This window comes from Diplotaxodon limnothrissa, linkage group LG23 (assembly GCF_057381915.1).
Source record: "Diplotaxodon limnothrissa isolate DT_005_m linkage group LG23, D_limnothrissa_male_GT1.1, whole genome shotgun sequence".
Classification (NCBI taxonomy): domain Eukaryota; kingdom Metazoa; phylum Chordata; class Actinopteri; order Cichliformes; family Cichlidae; genus Diplotaxodon; species Diplotaxodon limnothrissa.
Window position 1 is genome coordinate 31,403,428 of NC_140617.1, and position 26,562 is coordinate 31,429,989.

Here is a 26,562-nt window from a genome sequence, read left to right on the forward strand (position 1 = left end):
CACCTTAGATAACACATCGCCCACCGGCCACCATGTGACACATTCAGAGCACCCCGTTGCCTCTTTGGGGGAATAAACATGGAAGTGTGATTGTATGTGAAATTGTATACTGTATGAGGGGCAGATATAACAGAGGTAGGGAAACTGAGCCCCCCCCCCAAAAAAAGTGTACTTGAAGTTGGACAGATGTGTGGGTTACGTCTTTGACTTTTAAATCAAGTTAGACAAGGTCGCCCTCTAGTGGCAGAACAGTAAACCTCTGTTTCGCACTTAGCAGCCAGCTGGCCTGATGATATCTTATTTCTGCCACGCTGTAGTTGAATAAATAAATCCTTAAAATATTCTAAAATGAAGTTGAGCAATGAGTAAAATAATTTCTTGTTAGTGGTCCAGTGCTTTTATTGTAAAATATACAAGAAAAGGACATTGTTTCCGCCAGATAAGCCTGTATAACAATCTTGTTTGGTATAACAGTCAATGTTTTCAGTCAAATTATTTGCTTTAATAACAGCGGGGTCACTGATAACACTGAAAATATATAGTGAGCTACTTGGAATTTTTTTCCTGTAATTGTTACTGTGGAAACTAAACAAAAATCGTTAGATGCTTCACCTCAGGAAGAAACATAAATAAACCAAAAACATAAACAAACAAAAAAAGAAGATAAAAACAGTATTATAAAAAGACAAGAAAAAAACGAGAAAAAACCCCCAGAAAAATTAGCAGAAGACATTGTTTTTGTTTTCATAACATATGCAAGTCACATGTAAAGACAGTTTTAATAATAATAACAATTTATGTAGTCCTGTGAAAAACTGCGTACATCCTTACTGCTTCCACTGGAATTAAGAGGGTAAGTAGCAGTGAGGTGCTGGTAATCAAATGTATTTGATTAACTGATCAGCTAATTAAGTATGAGCACCTCTATAAAAACAGAAGATCTGAAGCTTTTTTTTTTTGCAAATTATGCCACAGTTTTTTACATGGATGACTCTACAATCCCCTTACCTCAGATTGAAACTGAAAAAATCTAAGAGCTACCCCACAGACTCTACAGGCCTCAGTTAGCATGCTAAATGCTCAACACAGTTCAGGAAGAAGACTGAACGTGTATGGCTTGATTGGAGGGGTTTCTGGGACAGTGCCTCTTCTCACTAAAAAGGACATGGCAACATGGTTTAGGTTTGCAAAGTTGCATCTGAAAGAACCACGAGATATCTGGAACAATGTCCTTTGGACAAATAAGAGCAAAGTACAGATGTTTTGTTATAATGCATAGCTCCAAGTTTGCAAAAATCAAACTCAGTATATCAGCACAAACACCCCCAGCACGGTGGTGGAGAGGTGATGATTTGGGGTTATTCCTGTTGCCACAGGACTTGGGCGCCCTGAGCTGACCTCCTCTATAGACCAAAGTGTTTTAGACTTAGATGTGAGGCTGTCTGTCTGAGAGCTAAAGCCTGGCACAGCCAGGAAAATGATCCTAAGCACAGCAGCAAATCTAAATCAGAATGGCTGAAAAAGAAAACAAATGCCTGCAAATGTAAACGAACTGAAGCAACGTTGTACAGAAGACTGAGCAAAAATTCCTCCATAATGATACGAGAGACAGAAAAAGCCAAACACACCAATTCAAGTTGTTGTTGCTTAAGGTGGTTCCACAGACTACTGAATCATACTGTCTGCTTAGCTTTTCCCAGGACTGCATAGAGTCTTATGAAAAAGACTGTAGATGTTGAAAATAGTGTGATTATTTTAGGCATCCATTGTGTTGTAATACCTGACTTGTACTTAAAGAACTGCATGGCGACACTCCTTCAGCTGCTCCACTTTCCTTCCACGGCCCAAAGAAATGCTTGTTTAGGTTATTTGGCATATGGTTGTTCGTCTCCCAGACTGGATAGAGTGGAAAGTGGATGGATGCACCTATTTCATAGCAGCCGTTTTGAAACAAAATAATAGGAAACCAATGATGTTAGTTTATACGTGGTAATTGAATTCAAAATGAAACCAAAATCCAGTTTAAGCTTAAAAGCATACAAACTGTAAGGGTTAACTCAATGCACACTTTCAGGTTTTTTTTGGTGTGAAAATTGACTCACAAGTGAGTCATTTAAATAATATTCAAAAAAAAAAAAACAAATTTTAAACTGGTTAAAGCTATTTTAATCTTAAAATATTTGCATTGGTTAGTCACAGATTTATTCTTTTGTTCTTTTTTTTTTCCAAAGAAGGAGATGCCGTTATACCACTCACAGGTTCTGAAAGTAAAACAGTACAGTCACAGCAGTGGGCTGTGGAGGAAATGAGTTTCAGTATGTAACACCCACGGTCCCCATACATCACTGCCAAACAATCTCAAAAGAATCCAAGCTAGTATGAGGGTATCACTTCATACTATTGTGATATTCAGCAAAATCAATTAAAAGAAGCAGCGAAAAGACAGCAGATAAAGTTTTTTATTTATTTAACCCAGTGCCGATCCACATTAGCTTAAGATTTATCTTGCAGCACAAGTGCAGGACACTATTTAACAGATTTATTGATACAAAAAAGGAAAAACACTGTAAAAGCAACACAATCAGCTTGTTAGCTTCTTATCATCAAAGACATTTATTAATATTTAAACCTTCAAACTGTGTTTATATATAAAGATAACAGACTTCACTGTAGCATTATACTCTGAGTTTCTATGATAAACCAATAACTGCCCATGCAGGCCAATAAACCTAGCACTGGTGCTCCCTACAGTTTAACTCTGTAAATTATAATACTGTACAGCAATGGCAGCAAATGCAAACACACACATAGACATAGATGCACTCTGTGTTTCTTTTGAACTCAGATTACTCACCCAGACACATAGAAAGACACACAAACGCCTTCTATCTCTCAGACAGTTATGCAAACAGTAATTCTCAGGATTCATGTGCACAGAAATTGTTTGGGCGGTGTTAACCACCGAGCACACAAAGGTTACAGGTCGACCACCCGTCTCTGTCCTGCAGGCAGCAGCTAAAAATAACAAACTTTTCATTCTTTTCCACCACAAACCATCCTTCAGGGTGACTCACACGGGCCCGTTTACTAAAAGTCAGATTTTTTTTACTTTCCCGTAACTTGCAAGTTCACAATTGGTGCCGTTTTAGCCATCGTTCTTCTCTACATCACAACCACAAATGGAGGGATGTCAGGTGAAGCAACAGCTTCGCAGTGGTGATATTGGTGTCCCACAGCAATCAGGCAAAGAGCAAGTGATGTGGCTTGAAATGTTCAGCCACCTTAAAAGGTTCAGAAACAAAGTATTTTCACAATTACAAAGTCCAAACGGTTTTGGTGGTTTCGGTTTTTCTGTGTCACGTTTGTTTGTGCCTCTGGTCTTCCAATTCTGAAGAGATTTTCAGTTAATATCTGATGACACCTACATATATGTGACATCAACATTTTTTCTAGTTTAGTGATCTATATAAGGGTTTTAGAGATATATATGCATATATATGCATATATATGCATATATATATATAGAAAAGTGTAGTTACAGTCATGGTCAGATGTTTACAAACACTCATCATGGACATGAATGTCATAGTAATTTTGGGCTTCCAATGATTTCTTTGAACTGTTCTTTTTCCAGGGTAGAATGATTGTACAGGATTCCATAAGTTTGAACTTATTTTGGATTTTCTCTAATCCACACAGGCTCAAACATGCATACAGACTCATATACATACATTTCCTTATTTAAATCTTTGAATAAGTGGCGCTAAAGGTTTTACATTGTCTTTAACTTGACAAGAGCAAAGCCTGTTAACGTCTCACTAGTCATCATAATTGACTACAACTGGTAATTTCAATTGCTAGCAAAAAAAGGATTTGTTTTTTCAGCACTCATTGGATTTACCAATATTGTAAAAATTGAGAAGTTCTAAGTAGGAGAATTGTAGATATCTACAAGTTGGGAAGGTCTCTTGAAGCCGTTTTTAAACAACTGCAGACTGTTCAAGCAAGTAAGTACAAGGTATTCAGATGCATCACCACTTTGCCAAGATCTGGAAAAAGACCAAAAGTGTCACCATCAGATTTGAGGAATTTGCTTAGGATGTTCAGGAACATCAAGGCTCAAGCGTGCCATGAGCTGGAAACTACTGGAACACCAGCAACACTGTCCACAGTGAGGCCAGTTTTACATCACCATGGACTAAGATGCCAACTCTGCTCCAAAACTGACACCTTCAAGCTCGACTACAATTTGTAGCAGCCCGCATGGAACAAATGCCTTCTGGAGAAGAGTTTCATGGTCAGATGAGACAAAGATTGAGCTGTCTAGCCACAATGACACAAGGCATGGAGACTGTTTTGCAGCCAGTGGTACTGGGGGCATTCCACAGAGTAAATGTAATAATGAATGAGAATCACTACCTCCAAATTCTGCAACTTCACCTCAAATCAACATTTAGTTGACTGACAACACAACTGAGTGTTCCAACAGGACAATGAAACACACATCAAAACTGGTTTTGGAAGGTATAAACGGGCTGACAAGAAGCTGTTGGAATGGTCTTCTTAAACCTCAGCCATACTGAAAATTTGTGAACAACACTTTAAAGCCAGGTCTGTGTCAGCTAACCAACCAACTTAAATGAAGTCTACAAATTTTGGCAACAAGAGCGGTTTTTGCTTCTTGATGACTACCAAGTACATCTGGCTAAAGTGCAACTTGCTAAAGGACACTTAACCAAATGTTAGTATGGTGTTTCAAGCTTTGTGTAATTTGGACCCTGTGTGGATTAAAGAAAATCCAAAATCAGATCAAACTTGTTCACTCAAGTCTTGTTTTTTTAAAGTAATTAAAGATTTATATTGCACAATCATTCCACCCTGGAAAAAGTAAAGTTCAAAGAAATCATTATAATCCTCAAATAACCATGACATTCATACCCTAGATGAGTGTTTGTAAACTTCTGACCACAACTGTAAATTTACATGACACTTCATGCAATCATATAGCTACTGAAAGTTGAAAAAATATATAACTCATCACACCATTTTCTGACATCAGAGAATAACTAAAACACACATACAAACACACACATGTACAGACACTACAACGACTTCTTAAGAGAGGAAGCACTGTTTAATCTCACCACTGGAGCTCCATTTTGCCACATCTACTTCTGCATCTCTCAGCCTTGCTATCTTTTATATAAAAGGGTTTCATCAACAAACATCTCCAGTGCTCTACCGTAAGTATAATAACTAGCATTAAATAATGTGGTTTTAGTTCTGTTTACTTTGTAGTAAATTGGTGTCCACACTAGCAGTACCCTCCCAGCTCAGCCCAGTGTTGGCTCAGCTCTGTTCCCTTCCTCCTTCCTCTGAATACTGAATTGAAGGGCACGGTGCTGAGCAGCTAGGTCAGGCTCAGAGCTTCACTGGACCTTCATCAAAGCAGCGGTGAGGGCAGACTCCAAATCAGTCTGGATAGAAAGAGACAGACACACAAAGTTATTTGCCATGCCTGCACCTTTGTCCCAAGAACACCGGAAAATTTTCAGTGTTTAATTTTCCACTTCAAAATCTATCACACAATCCTTCCTTGACAGCCTTGCATGTCCTGTTCAGACTGTAACCGCCTTTTCCTGGTAGGATGTTGTTTAGATTTCATTAGTAAAGAGACTTTTTCAGGTTGATGAGGGCAACATCAGGTTTCTAGGACATTGGTCCATTAGTCACTCGTTAAGTTTTCCATCGATTTTAAACCACTATCAAGAAACCAACCACACTAAGGCCAAAACCCACCCTATTGGTATTTTTTTCCAGACCTGCAGCACTTGTTCATTTAGATCATGCATGAAAACACAGGTGTGTATGTCAGTTTATCATGTTATCATTTTTATCTTCATTATATGTATGAAGTGTATGAAGTGAGAATGCAAAAACTCACAACACCAAAATGGTAAACGGCCTGTATTTGTGTAGTGCTTTACTAGTCCCTAAGGACCCCAAAGCGCTTTACACGTTCAGTCATCCACCCATTCACACACTGGTGATGGCAGCGACATTGTAGCCACAACCACCCTGGGGCGCACTGACAGAGGCGAGGCTGTCGGACACTGGTGCCACCGGGCCCTCTGACCACCACTAGTAGGCAACGGGTGAAGTGTCTTGTCCAAGGACACAACGACCGAGACCGTCCAAGCCGGGGCTCGAACCGGCAACCTTCCGGTTACAAGGCGAACTCCCAACTCTTGAGCCACGATCGCCTTAACCAAGCAAATGAATAATAAAAACATGTACTTATTGTTCTTCTTTGCAAGTTTCATATTGTCTAAGACAAAGTAGTCAGTGACAGGCACTATTAGTGTCACTGTTTGACAAATGCTTATTTACAGGTATTGAATAGCGAAACATTTCACTGGCCTAAAAAAAGTTCGCAAAATGTATATAAAAACACATACATGTACACGTACAGGTAATGACAACAAGGTACACGTATACGTAACATTTGCTCATTTTGACATCAGCTGATGATCTATTAGGATTTGAGAATTATAAACATAATTCCCAGAAGCTAAATAGATTTTTATAATCCTGGTAAAAAGTTCCATCCAGACTGTGTAATGTGTCTAGGAGAAGTCTTGAACAGACATGCATACATATGCTATGATAATTATATGGGTTAAGAAAAGCTAATGGACCAGTCTATAGCCATTTTCATAAAACATAGCTTTATGGAAACGTAGTTTTTAGTATGTGCATTTAAGACCACTGAAAAAGGAGCATGATATGAAAGATGGGTGTAGCAACTAGGACATGAGCAACATTCATGTCAATCCATCAAAAATACCGGTTGAGACATTGAAAGGAGTTACACAAGCTGACCCAAAAAATCCCAGTCTATATGGCATTGTCAGTAACTGGACTGTTTATAAACTCAGTCTTGTAATTTTAAATCCAAAGTGGCTCTTAAGCTGTGGCTATACATAACTGTTTGATTGATCATCCAGTTTTATTAATCAAGATCGGAGTTTGAGGTTAGTCTATAAAAAGAAGCCCTCAGAGTATTTCTAAATGTAAAAATGTCACAATATCATCGGCGACAGGGTGTATTAACTTGATATAAATCCCACTCAGGAATGCAAAAAGAAACACAGCAAGCCCTTACACGTCTGTGCACTCACAAAATCCCCAAAACGCCCCCTCATATCTAAAAAGATCACATACACAAAATAATGAAACACTGCATGAATTCCACAGACATAATTGCCTGCCACACCTAAATCTACATGTGGCAGTAATGTGAGTTATTTAGGAAAGTCTATAGCACCACTGCAAAATCGACACATGGAGGCTAAAAGACAATTAGAGCATCAGCGACAGGTTAACTGTGCTGTGAGTTAGTGGAAAATCATTAGTGCAGATGGAAATTAATGCTTGTTAAAGCTGTTTGTTGTTTCAGTGTGGCAACCAGTAGGTGTCACCTTCTCCACATTAGGAAGCTGTGTTCCTTTTAAGATAACATGAGACTAAAGTTTGTTCCTTTGTCCTCCCTCTGATATCTTGGGAGCTATCAGTTCTGCCCCCATGATTCAAGTGGTAACTGTGTTTGTGTGCTGGACCGGATGTGGTGCCAGCCCCATATTTCCTCTGGTGCCTCAGATTAAAAGATGCCACTGAAAACATTTTCTTTCCATGATTAAAGATTTCACACTCTTATCTTTAGTTGTAGTTCAGCCAGCGGCAGACCTTGCGGTCCACATATCACCACCCAACCACGACAAAAATCATGCAAACACTGCCCCAAATAGACCAGCAACATTTTACTGGAAGAGGCCCCGGCCTTGGTCCTTCTTCCCAGCTGAGATCGAGGCAGGCAGAGTGCGAATTACACCCACTGTTTGAGCAGGAACTACCGGGGCCTATTTGTGGCTTTTTCATGGTCTGTCTTCAACCGCAGACATTACAGTACCTCAATGGGTTCACAGTGGGTTTCTCTGGAACTGGGCATTTCAGAGACTTTTGTCAGCAATAGTTTTAGAGACCGGCTGGTGCACAGTGCAGGATTTTCAGCTTTTCCTCTAACTCAGAGAGGAAGTACAGATGTCCTGAGGTGAATTGCTTAAAAAAATGACATGGTAGGAAATATTAAGGCAAATTACATTACAAGCCATAAACTTAATTTTGTTAGTCAGAGCATCTTTGGAAACACATGGTAACCTGCTATAGTTTGTTTTGTTTTGGTTATTCACCAAAAGAGGTTATTTTGTAATTTGTTTCCAGCACTCAGCAAGATTTGAATCAAAACATGATGGTTCTTGTTGGTTTGGGTGATTATGCTGTTAATATCCTTCCCAGTCCTTATAAATTAGATTAATACTTTTAATTAATGCATAAACTGATGTTTTAACTGTGGTTGTTACTATTTTTCCACAGATATATTTAGGAAAAGTAATGTAAAAACAAGACTTGCATGGAGACTATTTCTTTGGTGGATTTCATGGTTTCATTAACAACAGTTCTGCTCTCATAACAGTGCAAGCTGAGTACAGCCAGGTCCCCTAGCATCTTATGTGTAGCTAAATCCGACAAATCACATGCAGCGACCATGCCTACAAAAATGACAGACAAGATTACAATTACAAGGTGGATGTTAACAAGCAATATTAGATCCTTAGCAGGACTGAAACACAGACAAACTTAGCAGAAGGTCGTTCTGATTTGTAAAAGGAATGTCACTCATGTTTGTTTCATTCTTTGTAAACTACAACTGGCCCAATTTGAAAACCCATTGAATAGTGTGCTGGCATAGTGCTGGGGAAAGTAACTAGCTTTTCTATGCTTCCAGTATTGCCAGGATGTCTGGATAGCTCATACCCGATTGAAGACTCCCTCTCCTGCGTGCCAGGAGACAAAAGCAGATAAATTTACAATAGCTAATAAAAAACTAAATTACCATGAGAAGAGTTTCTAGATTGCGTTTAATCAAATTAAATCTCTTGCTTGTTCTCTACACAAGATTTTAACCTTCATGCAGCCAACGCCATTTCAAAAACAGCTGGTCAAAAGAACTTGGACTTCAAGTGGACTATCAGAATCAGAATACTTTATTGATCCCTGGGGGAAATTATTTGAGCAGGAGCGACTGTAACAGGCTGCACGCTGGTTGGCGCATGCGCACTGAATGTGCTACAAAGGGAAACCAGAAACCATTCTAATCACCTTGAAAGTCAGTATTTTGTATGATGACCTTTATTCTTAAATATATCCTGAACTCTCTTAGGAAGCTTTGTAGTAATTTCTTTAAGTAGTTTTCAGGAATAGGTTTCCAGACTTCTTAAAGGACATTCAAAGCTCTTCTTTGGATGTTTCTGCCTTTTGTTCTGTTCTCTTGTCAACATGATGACACAGTACTTCAATAATGTTGAGGTCTGGGCTCTGGAGAGGCCAATCCATGACTGAGTGTTCCACTGTGTGTTTTTCTATGAAGATACCTTTTTACGGCATTGGCACTGTGTTTGTCGTGCTGAAAAATGAAGCTTTTTCCAACCATATGCTTTCCAGATGGTATTGCATGGTCAATCTCAATCTGACAGTACTCTTCTGTTTTCATACTTCCATCAAGTTTGACAAGATCACTAACACTACTGGCTGAAATGTGTCCCCAAACTATGACTGTGCCTGGGACTTTTACAGATGGCTGTAGAAATGCACTATTTTACCTCTCTGCTGCCCCCCTCTGTACATATTGATAATGATTTGAAGCAAAAATTTCAAACTTGAACTCTTAACTCCATCAGACCTGTTGTCACTAATTTTCAGTCCAGTTATTGTGTAATTTGGCATACCTCAGCTTTTACTCCCAGTTTTCCTCAAGACCGTGACTTGAGCTAACCTTCCACTGAGATCGTTTCTGATGAGCCTTCTGAAGAGTCAGATGTCTCAGGTTCTGTGTGATTTGTTTTTTATTTTTAAGGAGACAACATTCAGATACTGTTCATCTGCTGTATAGTCTTTCAGGCATGACACTTCTTCTTTTGTCCTCCACTTGTCCAATTTCCTCAGATTTCTTAAGGACACACTGCACACCATACACCATGCAGACATAACCAGTTTTCAGCTAATAGCTCTTTGGGAATCACCTTGGTAGTCACCAAAAATACTATTTTCTGCCCTTCAAACTGTGTTATCTTTGGCATTTTTCACAGATTCAACAAAAGAAATGGAAAGAAATTGTTTTTTTGTTTTGCAAAATACTAGCAACAATCTACCTAAAGATACTATTTAAGATTGTTTTTGCAAAGTTGTGTGTCAAGAGTTTTTCACAGTACTCTACTTTCATATGCAAATAACTCTTGATCCATATGTATAAACTAGATCCAAGTATGGGAAAGATGCATTGCAGCTGAATTTTTACACGTGATACTATGTTTATATTGTGAATTGATCCTGTAACTAGAATTAAATTTTCTATTAATGACAGCAATGATCTTGGCTTAATCACTGTGTCATTAGGTGATATCATAAAATCATTAAATGATCAGTATACATGAAGCTGTCTGATTTTAAAAAATAAAACAAAACTTGTCAGGTTATCTAAAAGTAAAAACAAAGACACTTTGCATCACAGCTTTAACTGCAATCTGAATCACATCACAGTAAAAGCCTGTGTTTGCTCCACATCCCAACTTGGCCAAGACTGGGAAATACATATGGTAAGAGTGTGTCTGTACAGCTGAGTATGAGAGGGGACGTTGTTATCAACTGGGCAGCCTTTCAGCTTAGGACTTGTCACAGTTCCCTCATCCAGGCCCCCTTAATGTCTGCCTTCTTTCTTAGTCTCAGGGATTAGACCAAGAAAGAGGGTCTTTTCTTCTGCCTGCTAACTCCAGACAATCGGCACAATCACTTGTTATTCTGCTCAAGTCCCACATAGTTGGAAAACAAGGAAACTTGTGGTTCAAGGAATGTTTCAAGGAAACAAGGGCTTCATTTCCTGGGAAAAATCTATTTTTACAACGAAGCCACTGCAATCTATTCAACATATCCCAAGCTCAATTTTCTGGTCAAACATCAATCACACTGCTAACATAGTATTTAAGAGTGTTCCTGACAAAAACAGAACCACCCTTATATCAGCAGCATGAATGGGGACTCTCTTGTGTGGGCAAAACCTAGCTTTGAAACTTGACATGAAGAGGTGACAAGGGTGCAGTGCAGTGAATTCCCACCTTTACAACATCGCTGAAAACTTTTTTTAAAAATTGAAAAAAAAATCTTTGAAAAATCAAACATGAAAATGTCCATGAGGGGATGGCATATTTAAGCTATAATGGATGATAGTTTTTTGACTGTTGTTGATGCGTGAGATTGTATTAGCTATGGATGTCAAGAACAGTCATGTGACCCAACCTTGACACATCAGCTCCACTTTTGTTTTTCTTCCTTTACAGCTTTTGTTTTGCCAGCCAGAACACCAGCTTCAAGCCAAGGCCTCTGTCAATACAGCACAAGCCAGAGTTTCCCTGGCTCCCTTTGGTGTGGAGGTAATTTATCATAAGGGGGAAATGGGCAACCACCCACATGCCACATTACATTGGCAACTCACTCAGTCATTATTGTGGGAAAGGTGTTAACAGCAGAGAAGGTAGTGTCAATGACCTCGGAGAAGGCATCTGCCATGTCGCCTAAGTGTGAAAAGAAGCTGAATATTGACCTTTAGAGGGTGTTTTCTGGTAACTGTTAGTGTGTTTCATGTTTTGTTATAATAAAAACAGCTGAAACATCAGAAATCTCCAACTTAACTGTAATTATATATATAAAAAATATAAACTGTAATATCCTTTTTTGTAATCAAAATTGGCAGACACAGCTATTAACATTGGCAGAACTAAGCTGTGAATGGTTTCCTTCCTGGCAGCTAAGTATCTTTCAGGCTATGCATTTATTGTTAATAAGCAATTTATGCTTCCTTGTATTCCTATTATTTTCCCTGTCTGCAAAACACAATGGATTAATAATGTCAGCTAAAAGAATCACATTTTTTATGCCCAATGGGAACTAAAACAAAAAACAAAAAACAAATACAAATACAAAAACCCACATTCTTAATTTCTAATTAGTTCAACTTGAACTCCAAAGACTAAGTTAAAGATGCCACTGTGACATCACCAACTGTCACCAACTAATGCTGGCTAGTTAGCTTGGTTAGTAAGGTACATCTGTACTTTTATACTATCTGTGGTATAAAATGGGATTCTATCTTCATCAAAAACAGGGCTTGAAAAAAAAAATTAGTAAAGACACAAATGAGTTATCAGAATCAAAATATCAGAAATTGGTAACTTATCATTGTCACCAAGAAGGGGCAAATTAGCTCTAGAGACCAACACTGTTTTATGCTCCAAAGATATTTCTTTGGGAACTGACCCACTTTGAAGGCTGATTGAAGTGGTCAATTGAGGAGCTGCTTTTATGTCTTTCTTGAAATTGTTTTTCAGTTCCTGATGTTTGCTCATCATTTTGAGAAGTTATTTATTCTCCCATTGCTACAAAAACAAATATTTACATCTTTGCTGTCAGTGTTGTAAATCTTTACTACGTTAGAGTAAGTTAGAGTCACATTTGTTTCAACTTGGTAGTGAAGACACCAACAATCTTAAAAAAAAAAAAAAAAATTATATATATATATATATAGTAAGTATGTAAGTATGTTAGAAAATAGGGGTGACGAGAGTAAACTCTGAGCTAAAACTAGCTAAAATGTTAATGGTAATGATATATGATCTACCTCCTTTATATACAAGCATTCAATAATTTTTCCCCCTTTTTGTTCATTTTCAAAATTACAAATGACAAAATAATTAGGTTTAACTTTGAAAAGAAAACAAGTTTTATCTGTCAGTCCTTGAAGCAGTAGTTGTGCCACTGTAGTTCTTGGAGGCTGATTTGGTATGTCACAGTCCATAAATGCCAAGATGTTTTCTGTTCATGTAACCAGAAGAAATGTGGACACTTTATCACAGTCACGGTGACAAGAGGCACTCAAAATTTGGCCAGCACAGCAGGCCACTAGACAAACACTGCATATGCACTGAGGGTTTTTCTCACATCATGGACATCCTGTGATAAAGGAAAGCCTAGAAAACCTTAAGTAAAGCAGAATTTAATAAAAAAAAAAAAAAACAACAACAACAAAAAAAAGTCTGGTAATTTCTTCTGCTTGACATATATAATTACATGGTTCCTCATAAAGGCTTCCCAGAATGACTGTTTTGCTGAACTTTGAGGGAATACCTCAAAGGGCTTCTCATGGACTTTCTTCAGCCATGTTTTCTGGAGCTACTAGGATTGAGAGTGCCAACCATATAAGGGAAATCTTCATATGGTCTCGTAACAGAAGTTAGTCTATGTTTGATGACAGGCTGTAATTTATTATTGCAAAAACTACACTCACTGCATTTCTGAAATGCCTTTTGACACCACTAAACGGCAAAGCTGGCCTTGTTGCGTCAAGCTAAATCCTAGCACTCCAGTAACTGAATGCTATTTAAGAAATGCAAATGTGAAGCTTTTTAAAAAAAAAAAAAAAGCTTAGATTTTAGACTCACCATCCGTACAGATGAAGCACTTGCAGAGACACACACACAAGCACAAGAGGAGGACCGCTGCCACACCGCACACAGAGATGAGGATAACCATGGCTGGACCCACTGTGGCACACAAACACACAAGCTCACATTTCCTCCAAAACATAGATGATGTCTAAAAGTAGGATATATATTATGTATGACATCTGGAATAAACATGTTAGGTGATGTGGTAAGACAAGAAAGGTTCTCTGTACTAAAAATAATCCTTCCCGTACTATGTGGCATTACAGGATTCGGGACCCCATCAAAGCAGCCATAATTACCCAGCACTAAAATAGCAGAGAATTCACATTTGTCAACAAAAGCTCCTGTTCCTAGTAAAGGAGCTTTTACACATTATGGCATATTATATTTGCTATAATGTGTGACAGGACAAGACATCATTCAGGAGGTCCTCACTGTTTGTGTTGAGGGACATCAACAGGGGTTTATTCAAACCCGGGTGGTGCACGATGCACTTGATGGACAGGTCGCTGAACAGCCCAGACTGGAAGAGTAGCGTGCTCGTCACTATTGTTGTACCGTCGCCTTGTTCGTAGGCCGACGAAAATGGTGGGCCTAGGGTTCGGTTGTCACTGCCGACGTTCCACATGATCTCCGCTGCAGGCCGGGACTTGGCCGTGCAGTTGGCCTCAGTGATCCCTGAAGGTGAGGTCACCTGGCTCACCTCTGGTTTGGGTAAAACTGTAGAGAGACAGACTGAGTTAATGGCTGCTTGAAGTTTATTTTGCAATTTTTCTTAGGTCATTTTTTCATTCTGTGTTACTCTTTTTTGGTATTCTTTTAGTTACACCACAGAAAACAAAGATTTGCTCATCTGCCTTCCTAATGAAGATGGACAAACAGAGAACATCGCCTGTCAATCTTTCTGCCCCGACGACACAGTGACACAAGTCGTCCTCCGACAGGCCTGGAAACAAAAGCCAGACGGAGAACAGAGCCAGAGCAGCTTTTACTGACTGTGTGTGTGTTTATGTGTGTGTCTGGATCTGGTGTCTGCTTCCAACAGTTCAGACAAAAGCAAAGCCTGTTAGGAAAGCAACATACGCACACACACAAACACACTAGGCTTTGTGTCTAGGGAAACAGTAAACCACTCATCCCCTGGGCTTGATCCCACATTAATCACCACTTTCCCCTCTGTGACACCCCTCTCTCATTATCACTCCAAAAGCACCCACACACGCACTCACAGAGGAAGATCAGCAACTACTCTCACTCCTGGAACTTTTGCTCATGATCACTAGAGCTACATTTAGTCTTCTGATGGAAATCTACGTCCCAACTGACGTTTTAACCCAAAACTCCTTTTTTTCTCTATACCACAATCTTGCACACCATTCAAGTCAAGTTGTGGTATACACTGATCCAATGCAGTTACACTTCTCAGGAGGCGCAGGCCAGGTTACGTGGAAGCTCACAGCATACAATTAAAATGGGACTCTGGTTCTGGCATAAGTTACTGAGTAGATCTGATGCAGAAGTATAATTCATGTGTAAAAGTGTAATAGTGGTCTAAGCAACTCTCTCTCACTGAGGGGAAAAATAGATCAGAACAGTAGTTAATGACCCTCTCCAGTACCTCTCACCTTTGAGCTGCCTGTGGTTTGTTTATACACTGCTTTTCCTTTTCCTGAGCTATATACAGGATCCACACACACATACACTAGTACACATTTCCTCTCAGCCCTCAGTATATTCTCATTGTGGTACATGTCAAGACCCTTTTCCGAGAGGGTGAAAGATAAGGCAGAGACCATAGAAAGGCGCCAGCACCAGTGTATTTAGCCCGAACTTTACAGCCACACCTTGTTTTTCCTCTTTTGTGTATCATGTTCTGGGTTAAAGTTAGGAGCAGGTTTAGGGAAGAAAACTAGTTTAACTTTCTAGCATGTGACACTAACCCATACCGTATAAATGTTCCTGTAAACAAATACAGGATTGGTAATATTAATAATATGTTTTACTTTCAGAGATCCATGTTCCGCGTGGGAAATTAACAATAGCGCTACTCATTGAACTGGAATGATCAGTTTGGTCAGTTCAAGGTCCCATGCCATTTAAATTTTTTTCCAACATATTATTTTTATTCTAAATGACACTAACAATGGGCACAGATTGATGGAAAGGATGGAAACACTTTTCCATGTCAACACCCAGCGAAATATTTATCTGACATTTCCTGGAAACAGCTCACATTAGTCATTTCCAGATGTCCAGAAATAGTCTTATCATCATCTTCATCATTATTATCATCATTATTATTATTATTATTATTAAGTGTTCCCATTATAAAATGAAAATTGTAGGTGTGCCTCCTAATACAACTAAAGCTAAAAGAAAATTGTTTTTTTTAATCTGCTCTAGTTTATATTTGCTAGCAAATGCTCATGCTCCAGTATTGTTTGTACCTGTAAGCTGTTCTATGTGTCTAAACACAAAAAAGAAAAAAACCCACATTGCTAGATCTTTCAGGATTTGTGGGTATAATTGATATGTTAGTGCGAAATAGCAAAAGGATAATTTCACAAGGTGCTATAGATGCAACAAGGCAAAAAAAACAAAACAACAAAAACATGCAATTTTAGCTTGTTGCTAGGTAGTTGCACGGCAACATGATTATGCCACAATATATGAGATAGATAAGAACAATCAGGGGTCTCAGATATACCTGTGTGACAAATTTGGTTCCTCAACTCTTAATTCTGAAGGACAAGTTGGTGGTCAAAGAAACTAACAGACAGAGATTTTTGTGTATTTCAATGAGAAGATTGCCGTTGCTCTGTTGTGGGATCTCCCAATCGTTTTATGTGTATATATGGAAAACTGGAGGCTGGGAGAGCAGCAGCAAGGGCCAACACATATAATAGGTACGACACTCACAAGCATGAAAGTAGGCTCTGTGGGAGATATGGGTTGCAAAGTGGCTTGCAGGTGGGTAGCAGCTGTTGTCAAGCTAAGGCAACTTAAATTGGGGGCTCTATATGAGATTTACCAATAAGATGTGTAGAAGGGTATCAGCTGACATGGCATGGTAATAAGATAAGCTACCATGACTACTTATCATGGCTACTGCCTGCCTGAAATAGCGCCTGAGCAATCATCCAGTGTATGATCCTTGCTTGTCTCAATTCGAGTGAGGAGGGTTGTAGTTTAACTTTGAAGAGTATATTCAAAGCTGGGGTTGTGGAGATTAGCCATATATAGAGGCGCTGATTAAATATGGCTACTGAGTTGCTAATGACTAAATGTCATGACAACTTTGTCAGCTATATGTAATGACAGACTTTGGATAACATAGAATTCATCACCTAATAGGGAACAATTTCCAAGGACCAAATACAGTAAAAAACAAAACAAAACAACCAAGTAAACAAAAAAATAAGATCTCACCATAAACAGAGAGGCATGTGGTGGCGGCCCGGGTGCCATCTGGGTACGTGTGGAACTCACAGGTGTAGCAGGCCTCGTCCTCCGTTCGGACAGCCTTTATCGTCAGCTCAGTGTGTCCCAGGGTTCGGCTCAGGCTGACCTGACCCTTGAACTGTTCCTCTATTTTGTAATGGTTGCCTTCAGCAACGGAGCCAACAGTGGTGGTGTCACCCTGCTCGGCTGTCTTCCTCCACAAGACCTGTCGGACCCTGCCAGGGAGGCTGTACCAGCATGAAAGGGTGGTCGGCTTTCCACTTATGGCAGTCTTATTGCCATCAAAATGCACTTTTCCTGGTACACAGAAAATTGTAGCCAAATCAAGTCATTTTTATTTATACAGCAGATTTTAAAATAACAGGAGTTGCTCCAAAGTGTTTTATAGTCATCTAGTATGGAAAAGTAGCTGTCTACACTGATATTCATTAACTCCATGCAGCTTTTAGGGTATAAGAGATGGTCTTTAAATAAGAATAATGTATGAGCACATTTAGCAGTAACAACAGAAAGCACTAAGGTTAGCAGCCTGGGTGGGCTCTCCTGCTCCTGCTGATCTGAGAGTTCAGACTTTAACCTGCTACTTCCGGTTTTACAGGATTTTGCTGCCCTCAGGCAAAACAAAGCTTATACTGTGCAATGTGACTTCCACAAATAAACACAGTTGCAAAAGAGGCTTTGACTTTATCATAAAGGCACAAAAGTTCAAATGTCAGTTGGAGCTGCTACCTTGAAAAATGCAGACCGAAGACTGTTGTTTTTAAGAAAACAGAATCAAGGGGATGTTATGAGAACCACCAGTAAGGATATTATTGCAGAATGGGTCTAAGGAGCTTGGAGGCTAGTGAAGAGGTTTTATCTCTCAATCAAGAAGCTTCTTCAGTTCCAGGAGAACAAGTCCCACTAGGGTTTAAATACCTGAGACTCTCCATCATTTGGTTTTAGAACTGAAGAAGCTTCTCAGATGAGAGCTTAAACACCTACAAGAAACTCAAAGTTCAGTCACTTCCACAGACATGACAGAATGGGAACATTCCTAAAAACGGCTCTGAGGTTAAAGCTCATTTTAGACATATTTGTAAGATTTACTCTCACCGATGATATTGAAGCACGCCAAGCCTTGTTGCGTGCCCTTGGGGTAAACATCAAAGATGCAGTGGTAGCAGCCGCTGTCAGCAGCCTGCACTTTCGTGAAGGTTATGTAGCTAGCGTTGTGATGAGAGACAGTGAGCTGCACATTTTGGTCTTGGTGACTGATGTGGGGCGACGTCCCCTGTTCGTACGCCAGAATGAGCTTGTGGTGCTTGTTGAGCCAGCGCACTTGGTAGACCATATCACCTGGCTCCGTAGTGATGTTGCAGCCGAGCAGTAAGGGACGACCTGCCTCTGCGGTCAGATTAGCGGGACCTAAAACCTTACCTGACGTAAGGCACAAACACAGAGTCAGCTCCTGTAACTCTAAAGACTTTTTCACTGGTAATTATGTGGGGAAGTAAGAGTAACACTGAATTTAAAAACAAAACCCTATTGCATTACAAAGTTGTGAGGGCTTGAAAAGGGGGCATCTGGACTTGTTTTTTTCTGGAAAATTTTTTTTATGTTTGACTAAAAGTGGTCTGATTGGCCTTTTTAATGCCCAGGTAATGGAGAACCTACAATGAAGTTTACACAAAAATACAAAATTCCATCCATCCATTTTTAGATCACGTGGGGTAATACAGAGGTGTTTCCAGGCTAGCCAAGAGACATAATCTCACCAATGTGTCCTGGGTTTACCCAGGACATACTCATTACACATCACAAGTAGAAGGAGGAGGGGACCTCCAGATCAGATTCCTGAACTCTATGACTAGATGGAATAAAATTAGAATATAATTTAAAATCTTTATTCTGAACCCTAAAAAAATAGGGTTCCCTAAATTTTCTTTAGGGTTTTTCAAATTTTACTGATATGTCAGTACAGACTTTGTGGTTGGTTTATTGAAGCACGCCAATAAACCAACCAGATCCCTAGTTTCAAGTGTTATTTGACACATTGTGGAACTCATTTATTAAATTCTGGTCCCACTTAGAGTAAGCTAGTAGGGTAGACTATCAATTACTGTCTTCCGTGGTGTGAGGCTACCTCATTGCTATTGTATGACAGTGCATTGTGCTCGGCTTCTAACTTGTCAGATGTGGTTAAAAAAATAAAACAGCAATGGGTAAAAGTCCTAGAATAAAATCCACAACCAACTGGTGATGACACGATGGCTAATTCCATTTTTTATAAACAGCTTTTGATAAACACATTTGCTGCTGTGCAAAAATATTGTGCAATTATGCATCGAACTAATGAGTCTAGTAAGGTATGTAGAAATAATCACATCAGCGACACGAAACAGAAGTCAAACAGGTTGGGCACAACTGCTTCAATCTTAGATAATTGCATTTTTTTAAACTCTTAAAAATAAAAAATAATTACAGCTATGATATAGAGCAAGAGTAATATGAAGACAAACCAGGACATATGCAGTTACTTTCTTGCAGAGGCAATTCCATGCAAAACCAAGCTCACCATTAAACAAAAACGAACTCAATAAAGTTAGAGTTTTCTCTTTCTGACTTTTGCAATCTCATGCCTACAGTTTGTAAGCTAACAGTCTGCTCTGAAAACAGCCTAGGCCATTGTGAAACTTTGGTTATAGCAGCAAGTGTAATCATCATGTAAAAAAGGAGGCTATAATCATTTTGCAAAAACACAGAAAAAAAGAAGAAACTCAAAAATTAAACACGCACACGTATCTGGAATACCTTGCGTCGTAGAGACAGCTGCTCCTACGATCCAGAGCAGCAGACGCAGCGGGATAGAGGACCCACACATCGCACACTGAAGCAGGGTAACCGACTCAAGCACTGACCCAATCTTACATCCAGACTGCAGCTGCACACACAAACGCAGTCAGGGAGTTTGACCACAACCTTAATCGCAGTGGGGAAACCTCAAGGTTAAGCACTTTTTACAGCTTCTGGCTAAATAAACAGGACAAAGAAAAAAGGAAATAATATTCCTAAAAATCATACCCCTGTCAGCTGTCCAGTGCTCTACTTGTTGAGCCGCTGCTGGTCAGAACTGTAGATCCTGCATGTTCTTGGGAAGCTGTCAGCTGTAATGGAAAAGCCAGAGGAGGACATTAGCAAAGACGTCAGCATCATAAGAAATTAAACTTTTTCTTTAGTATTCTTTTTTCTTTTGGACATCTGTGCATCCCACGGTTAGTTTCCTTTAAAAGTTGCTGCTATGGCGATTTGTAAGCATCAACAACAACAGATGCTGATTCAAGGAACATTACCTGGGGTCTAATAGGGGGTTTTATATCTTAATCAACAGCATGCGCTCACTCCGGTGAGCCCATAATTATCTGGCAACGCAACACAAGCACACCTCTTACATGTCTAGACAACATCAAGCCCTGAGGTTTCGACATCGATACCTGCAACCACAAAGGAATTACAGTGGCCGGATGCTGAAGATGGAGGTTGGAGGGAGTCATTAAGGTGAGCACAGCATGCACAAGGACATGCAAAGCAGAGGGTGTGCAATCACCAGCCGAGCCCAGCAGTGAGTAAGCTGTAAACATCATACTCTGGCATAGCTCTGCTCTCATTGTTTCACAGAGACAATAGAAAGTCACCACTGTGGCTTTACTTGTGAATTGTACTTGGCTTGCATCAGCTCTCCGCATCCTGGAGAAAAAGGCTGGAGGAATTTGGCACAAAGTGACTTTTGATTAAACTTGCTCTGAGTCAGGTGAAGTGGACTTACTGGTAAAGAGAAACCTGCCTAAACCACAAGACAGACCACGTCCAGACCTCACAGCTTTTACGGGCATTATTTTGCACCATTTACACTGTCAGCCATCTGGCTTCAAACAAGCTGCCTGCTCCTGTTGGGCAACAGTTAAATCACTTTTCCACTATAAAGCCATACTGATGTCTCACAGTAGGCTGGGAGACTCAGTCAACAAGGCCAAACAGATGTAGGCTTTTATTGTGAAAGTCCAGCCTAATTTTCTTCACATCCAAGGCAAGTCATCAATGGAAGAGACAGCGAGGGAGCTAGAAGTTGACTGACAACAACATTTCAAGATCAACAAGTGAGGAAGTGAAACCTGGGTGCCAACCAAAATCCAGCCTCAGGAGACAGACTGAACACATCTTGAACAGATTTCTAAAAATAAATAGATAAATAAATAAAACAACAACAACACACACACAAAGATAATTTCCCCCACATTTAAAAACAAAGTTATCACATTTTTATTTTTCAAATAACAAAACGAATTCTCTTTTCATGAGAAAATCACTGTACTTAATAATATACTATATAATACTATAGTATAAAATAATAGGGACAGATTAGTGCAATGCATGAAAAATGCACAGTAAATATCAGTAAGCATATCTAAGTAAATATCAATCCTTTAAAATACTTTAGTCACAGGTGCAAAACAGGAAAAGTGTGATAAAGTTTGAGTTTATATTAATCCAAGTCATTTTAAGTCGATCACAGTCATTCGCTATGAAGGTTAAGGTCAAAGTTAGAGATGCTGTGAAGAATTTGACAGCAGGTGGGTTCAATTTAAACGCTCAAAGAAACAAATGCAAAGCATGCAAGCGTTAACCTTTAAAAATATTTCAGTCCTTCCGCACGTGCTTACTTAAAACTGTTCAGAATTTACAAGGAAAAAAATAAAAATAAATAAATACCTGCTGACAGAGTTTAATCCGCAAAGACAAATGGGACCCGGCGTTCGCCCTGTGCGTCAGGTGAGGTGAAACTGGAAAAGTATAATCCACAGCTCGTACATTAAACCAATACTCCAGCGTGTTGTTTCCTTCTGCGTTTTTTCAGCCCATGAACTTTGCAAACGACCCTCTGAGGACGGGAAAGATGAACAAACAGAGACCCCCAGAGGCCGAATGGCGCAACTGCAGTTCAAGAAATCAACTGCACAGGTTCAACCATTCGTTATTAGAGCTAATCTGCCACAAAGAAGCTCAAAAATAACCTTAATTTATTTTATTTAAAGTGTTTATTCAAGTAGACTAAGTCGTCTTTTTTAATAAAGGGAAAATTAAAAATATTTATGAGTTATTAAAAACCTTTTTTCTGTTCTTTGTTGAATTTGGATTTTAGATTATTCTGAAAAAGGTCATGACCCCAAACCTGTTTTTTGTTTTTTTAGTGGCCTAAACCTTTGTTACATTATATACATCTTTTAAATGTAACTGAAAGCAGCAGTAAATATGAAGGTGAAAACAATTACATGGACAAAGTGGAAGCAGTTATATAAAATGATTTATTTCATGAACAGAAAACATGAAAATAAAATAAAAATCAATGTGAAAATTGTATTAACAAAAATTACAAAAAATAAACACACAGACAAAAAAATAAAGACACACAGCTACAAACATGCATCCAGACAATTAAATTTAATTACAAACTCTCAAAGCTTCAGAACACATTAAACACAATCAGACCTTCTGATTCAGTTTGATTAAATGCATTTTGTTAAGTACTGTATGTTAAGTATACAATGATCAGCTGTCTGCTAGAAAAATACAGAAGACAGCCAATAGGTTTCAGATATAGTAAAAAAACTTGAGAGCATCAGGGTTTCTAATAACAATATCAGAATCAGAATCAGAATACTTTATTGATCCCTGGGGGGATATGACAAAGGTATCTTAGCCATATGTGTTTTTGATTGCGGATTGAATCACATCATATATTTTAGAGCAGCTGCAGGACAAAACAAAGGAGTCAAACCAAAGAGTTAGGCTACAGTAGCAAAGGTGTTAGATTAATTCAGATAGCATTTAAAAGACTTACCTTTTTCCTGTTTGTAAGAATAGTGACAACAGCAACAACACAAACGCAGATCACTGCACCCAACACAATGATCCAAGTAAAATCTGGAAGAAAACAAATGGAAATGTGACATAAAACACTTGAAAGAAATCAGGAAATATTAGACTTAATTTAAAATCTAGAATTTTAGACATGAGGATTACAGAGTAGTGACAAACCCTAATATATATAATGACTTTGAAAAAGGTACCTTCCTTTACCATCTTACCATCATCATTATCGTCATTCCCACCATGCACCTGTTGGACCTCAAGAATCATCACCATCGTTTCTCTCTGAGGAGCAGAGAGCACTCGTGCTGCACATTCCACCTGCGTGCTGTTGTTACGTGAACCTGAGAGCACAGCTGTAGTGGTGACAGTGAATGTAGCATTGGTGTTGGACACACTGACAGTGTTGTACTGTGAGAAGTTGAGGTCTTGTTGTGAGACACTGAGTGTTACAGTGGGAGCAGGTCGACCAGTGGCTGAACAGGAAACAACCTACTCTTCAGTAGAGTTTGACTCTCTGACATCAACAACAGGTTCATGCAGCTCTGTGAAGGATCAGGAAATATTATCAACATGCTCTTACAAACACACAAGCTGCCTACACATTTATGTCCTCCTTGAGGCACTTGTTGTTGGTTAAAGAAGGTAAAAGTTCTCACCATAAACTTGGTGGCAGGGTTTACCTGTGAAGGAGCCTTCAGGATAAGTGTTAAACAGGCAGTGATAGAAGGCTTCATCTTCCTATGTCACATTCCTGATGACTACGATGAGTTCTGTAGTCCAATATATTTAAACTTAACTTTATCTGTGAAGCCGTCATTCACTCTCTGACCAAAGTACTTGTTGTAGGTGGCAACATTTGTCTCCACATCATTTGAACTTTTCTGCCATGCAACCTGAAGGATGTCTTTAGTCTCCAAGAGCTGACAGCTCAGTTCAGCATCTTCTCCCACTGCTGCCAGCACAGTCTGCTGTGTTTGTATCACTGCTGTTAGAGCTGCATGGAGGAAATGAACAGTAAGAATTTCATGCAACAAACTTAAACTGAGTGAAAGAAACAGATGCCACCTCCCTCAGCTTTTCTTTTCTTTTCAAAGATTGATAGACAAAAGCAAACACGTTTCACCTGTTGTACCTCTAATGTGAACATCAGTTACTGCTGAACCGGCTTCTTACCTGCTGGAAGGACTCCGTAGACAAAAAGCAGATATACAAGCACATTCTGTCGCATCATTGCTGCAAGTAGCTGAACTGCAGATTCCTGAGTGCGAAAAAAAAAAAAATGGAAAAGTTTTATTTTGAGCAAATGTGACCACATTTACTCCCACGCTCAAAGCCAACGCAGAAAAAGCACTTAAAATCACTAAAAGCAACAAAACGTCCTGCTTTTTATTTACTTTTGCAAAGCTAGTTTGGCTTCCTGAGAATAAAATGTAGGGTGTCACACCACAAAAGAAGTGACGAGCAACTTCATGGTATACCTCTGTCTGTTTCACACTGTTTAAAAAAAAACAAACATACTACATACAACAAGCCATACAACAAGCATACAAATTGCTCACTTTTTTTTAAACAAAATGCATTAAGTTACACCACCTCTAAATATTCATCCCTGAAGATTTAACATCCCAAGCGTACCGAACTATATGAGCTGGCACCAAACGAGACTGTCATGGTCCTGCGACCATGACTCGGTAACTTTGTGTTTGTGTTCTTTATTGTTATTATTCTCTTTATTATTCTTGGGCTGTTTTGGGATGGTTTGTGTTTTGGGATTTTAGATACTGGGTTTTGGGTTTGTGCTCCCTCTATTGGTCCCTGGTGTTAGTGTTCCCCTGTCTCGTCAGGTTAATCAGGTCCAGCTGTGTCTCCCACCTGTGTGTGATTTCCCAGTGTCTCTCTGTGTACTTATAGTGTGTGTTTGCCTCTGTTCCTCGTCGCGTCGTCTGTATTCATACCTTGTGAAATCCCCTGCGTGCTCTCCCTGCTGTTCTCCCTTCATGTTCAGGTTTGCCACTCCTTTGTGTAGTTTATCCCAGTTTAGTTCGTCCTTAGTTCTGTTTGCCATCTCCACTTTATGTCTGGTATTGTTAATAAATCACCCTTCACATCTGAATAAGTGCTGCATTTGAGTCCTTCCACTCTTCACACGGCCGCTGCCCCGAACCGTGACAGTGACTGTGTGTGAGACCTGACTTGCACAGCAGACTTTGTTGAGAAAATGATATGCATTCATTACTGTGCCGCTTCTGGTTCCCATCAGTTAAATGCAGAATGGTCTGATGCTGTTTCTCTTCTGTTTAGTTTCAGTCTCTGATGTCTACAAAACTCTCAACTCTACTCCGGGAAACCTGAAGAAACAGAGACCTCCAGTGGCCAAGCTGAGCACCTGCTGCTGAAAGAAATAGAAGAAATTCACGCATTGTTTGCATTGTGGAATAATTCCTCAGCATATCTAATTTGCCACAAAGAAAATCAGCCATATTTTTGTGGGATTAAATAAAATAACAAAACAAAGCAGTATTTAGTGTTTTTATGAAATAAATTACATGAAATGATTTATCTTATATTGTCTCCTGAATGTTGCCAGCACAGTCTGTTGTGTCTGTTGAACCTTTAACAGGGAAAAATGAATCAGTCAGCAGCAAACAGAAACACTGGCTACAGCAGCATCCGCTTCTTATGTTTTGGAAGGACTCACACACAAAAAGCAAGTATACAAGAACGCAACGTACCATCATCGTTGCAAGTGACATTGTTTTAGTTGAGCTGCAGACTTTTATGGGTATAAAACAATGAAGAAGTTTATAGTGAAAAAATATATGCAAACTCAGTGCAGACATACCACACAATCACAGACAAGTCTAAAAAAACAACCCTGAAGAAAAACAAGTTGCTTTTCTTTCTGTTTTTGTATCCCCAGGAAGTGAAAAGCAAGAGAAACATTTATATTTTTGCCATTTCCCAGTAATCTGTATCAGATCCTCAAGTAAAGATCATTGAAACAACCTGAGCAATCGCACATGATGAATTTTTAACAGGAAAGAAAAAACCTTACATAAACTATTTATCCAATTAGTCATGATGAAATGTGTTCATGTAGAATAAAATGCAACTTTTAATTATGGGAGATGTTAATGAACAGAGAATTGTGTCAGTGAATGCCATCAGGGGTTTGTCAGCAATATTATTCTGATGTACCTTTGTCCCACCTGATTACCTTCATTAAACAGCAGCAGGATAGATGGTGGGTCTGCAGAATGACACACGACATGCAGAATCTTTTATGTTCCTCATTTTGTGTCATTTTTATCTTTTATAATATTTTTTTAAACGTTGAATAATAATATTGTCTTATTAAATTAGAATTTAAAGTGCTTCAAAAACTGCGAGCCACACAATAAAACACAACCAACTTGCATGTCCTTACAAAAAAATTCAAGATTAAACAGGTTTATTGTCACTGTGTTATGGCAAAGTTACAGCTATGGTGCGTTGGAGTGTGAGATTCAAAACAAGACAGAGGTAAGTACATATCCTTTATTAAAAGTATAAAAGATAACAACATGAAAAATATTTT

At 39.1% G+C, this 26,562-nt stretch overlaps 1 protein-coding gene and 1 pseudogene across 2 annotated transcripts; both read right to left on the minus strand.

Annotated features, from left to right (window-relative positions):
• Nucleotides 1–3,764: 3,764 nt before the first annotated feature.
• LOC146608520 (nectin-3-like) lies at nucleotides 3,765–21,885 on the minus strand. 2 transcript variants are annotated; one of them, XM_085347899.1, is made up of 8 exons: nucleotides 21,825–21,885; nucleotides 20,139–20,221; nucleotides 19,869–19,998; nucleotides 18,171–18,494; nucleotides 17,043–17,372; nucleotides 14,049–14,333; nucleotides 13,608–13,709; nucleotides 3,765–5,477 (listed from the first exon to the last, which is right to left on the minus strand). In XM_085347899.1, exons 3-8 carry the CDS (start codon nucleotides 19,936–19,938, stop codon nucleotides 5,473–5,475), a joined length of 1,116 nt encoding a protein of 371 aa, XP_085204025.1. In that variant the 5' UTR covers nucleotides 19,939–19,998; nucleotides 20,139–20,221; nucleotides 21,825–21,885; the 3' UTR covers nucleotides 3,765–5,472. The 2 variants fall into 2 exon arrangements, with proteins under 2 accessions (XP_085204025.1, XP_085204026.1); XM_085347900.1 differs by having other exon boundaries at nucleotides 19,869–20,036.
• A 1,044-nt stretch (nucleotides 21,886–22,929) lies between these two features.
• On the minus strand, nucleotides 22,930–24,216 carry LOC146608521 (OX-2 membrane glycoprotein-like; annotated as a pseudogene).
• Between the last annotated feature and the right edge of the window lie 2,346 nt (nucleotides 24,217–26,562).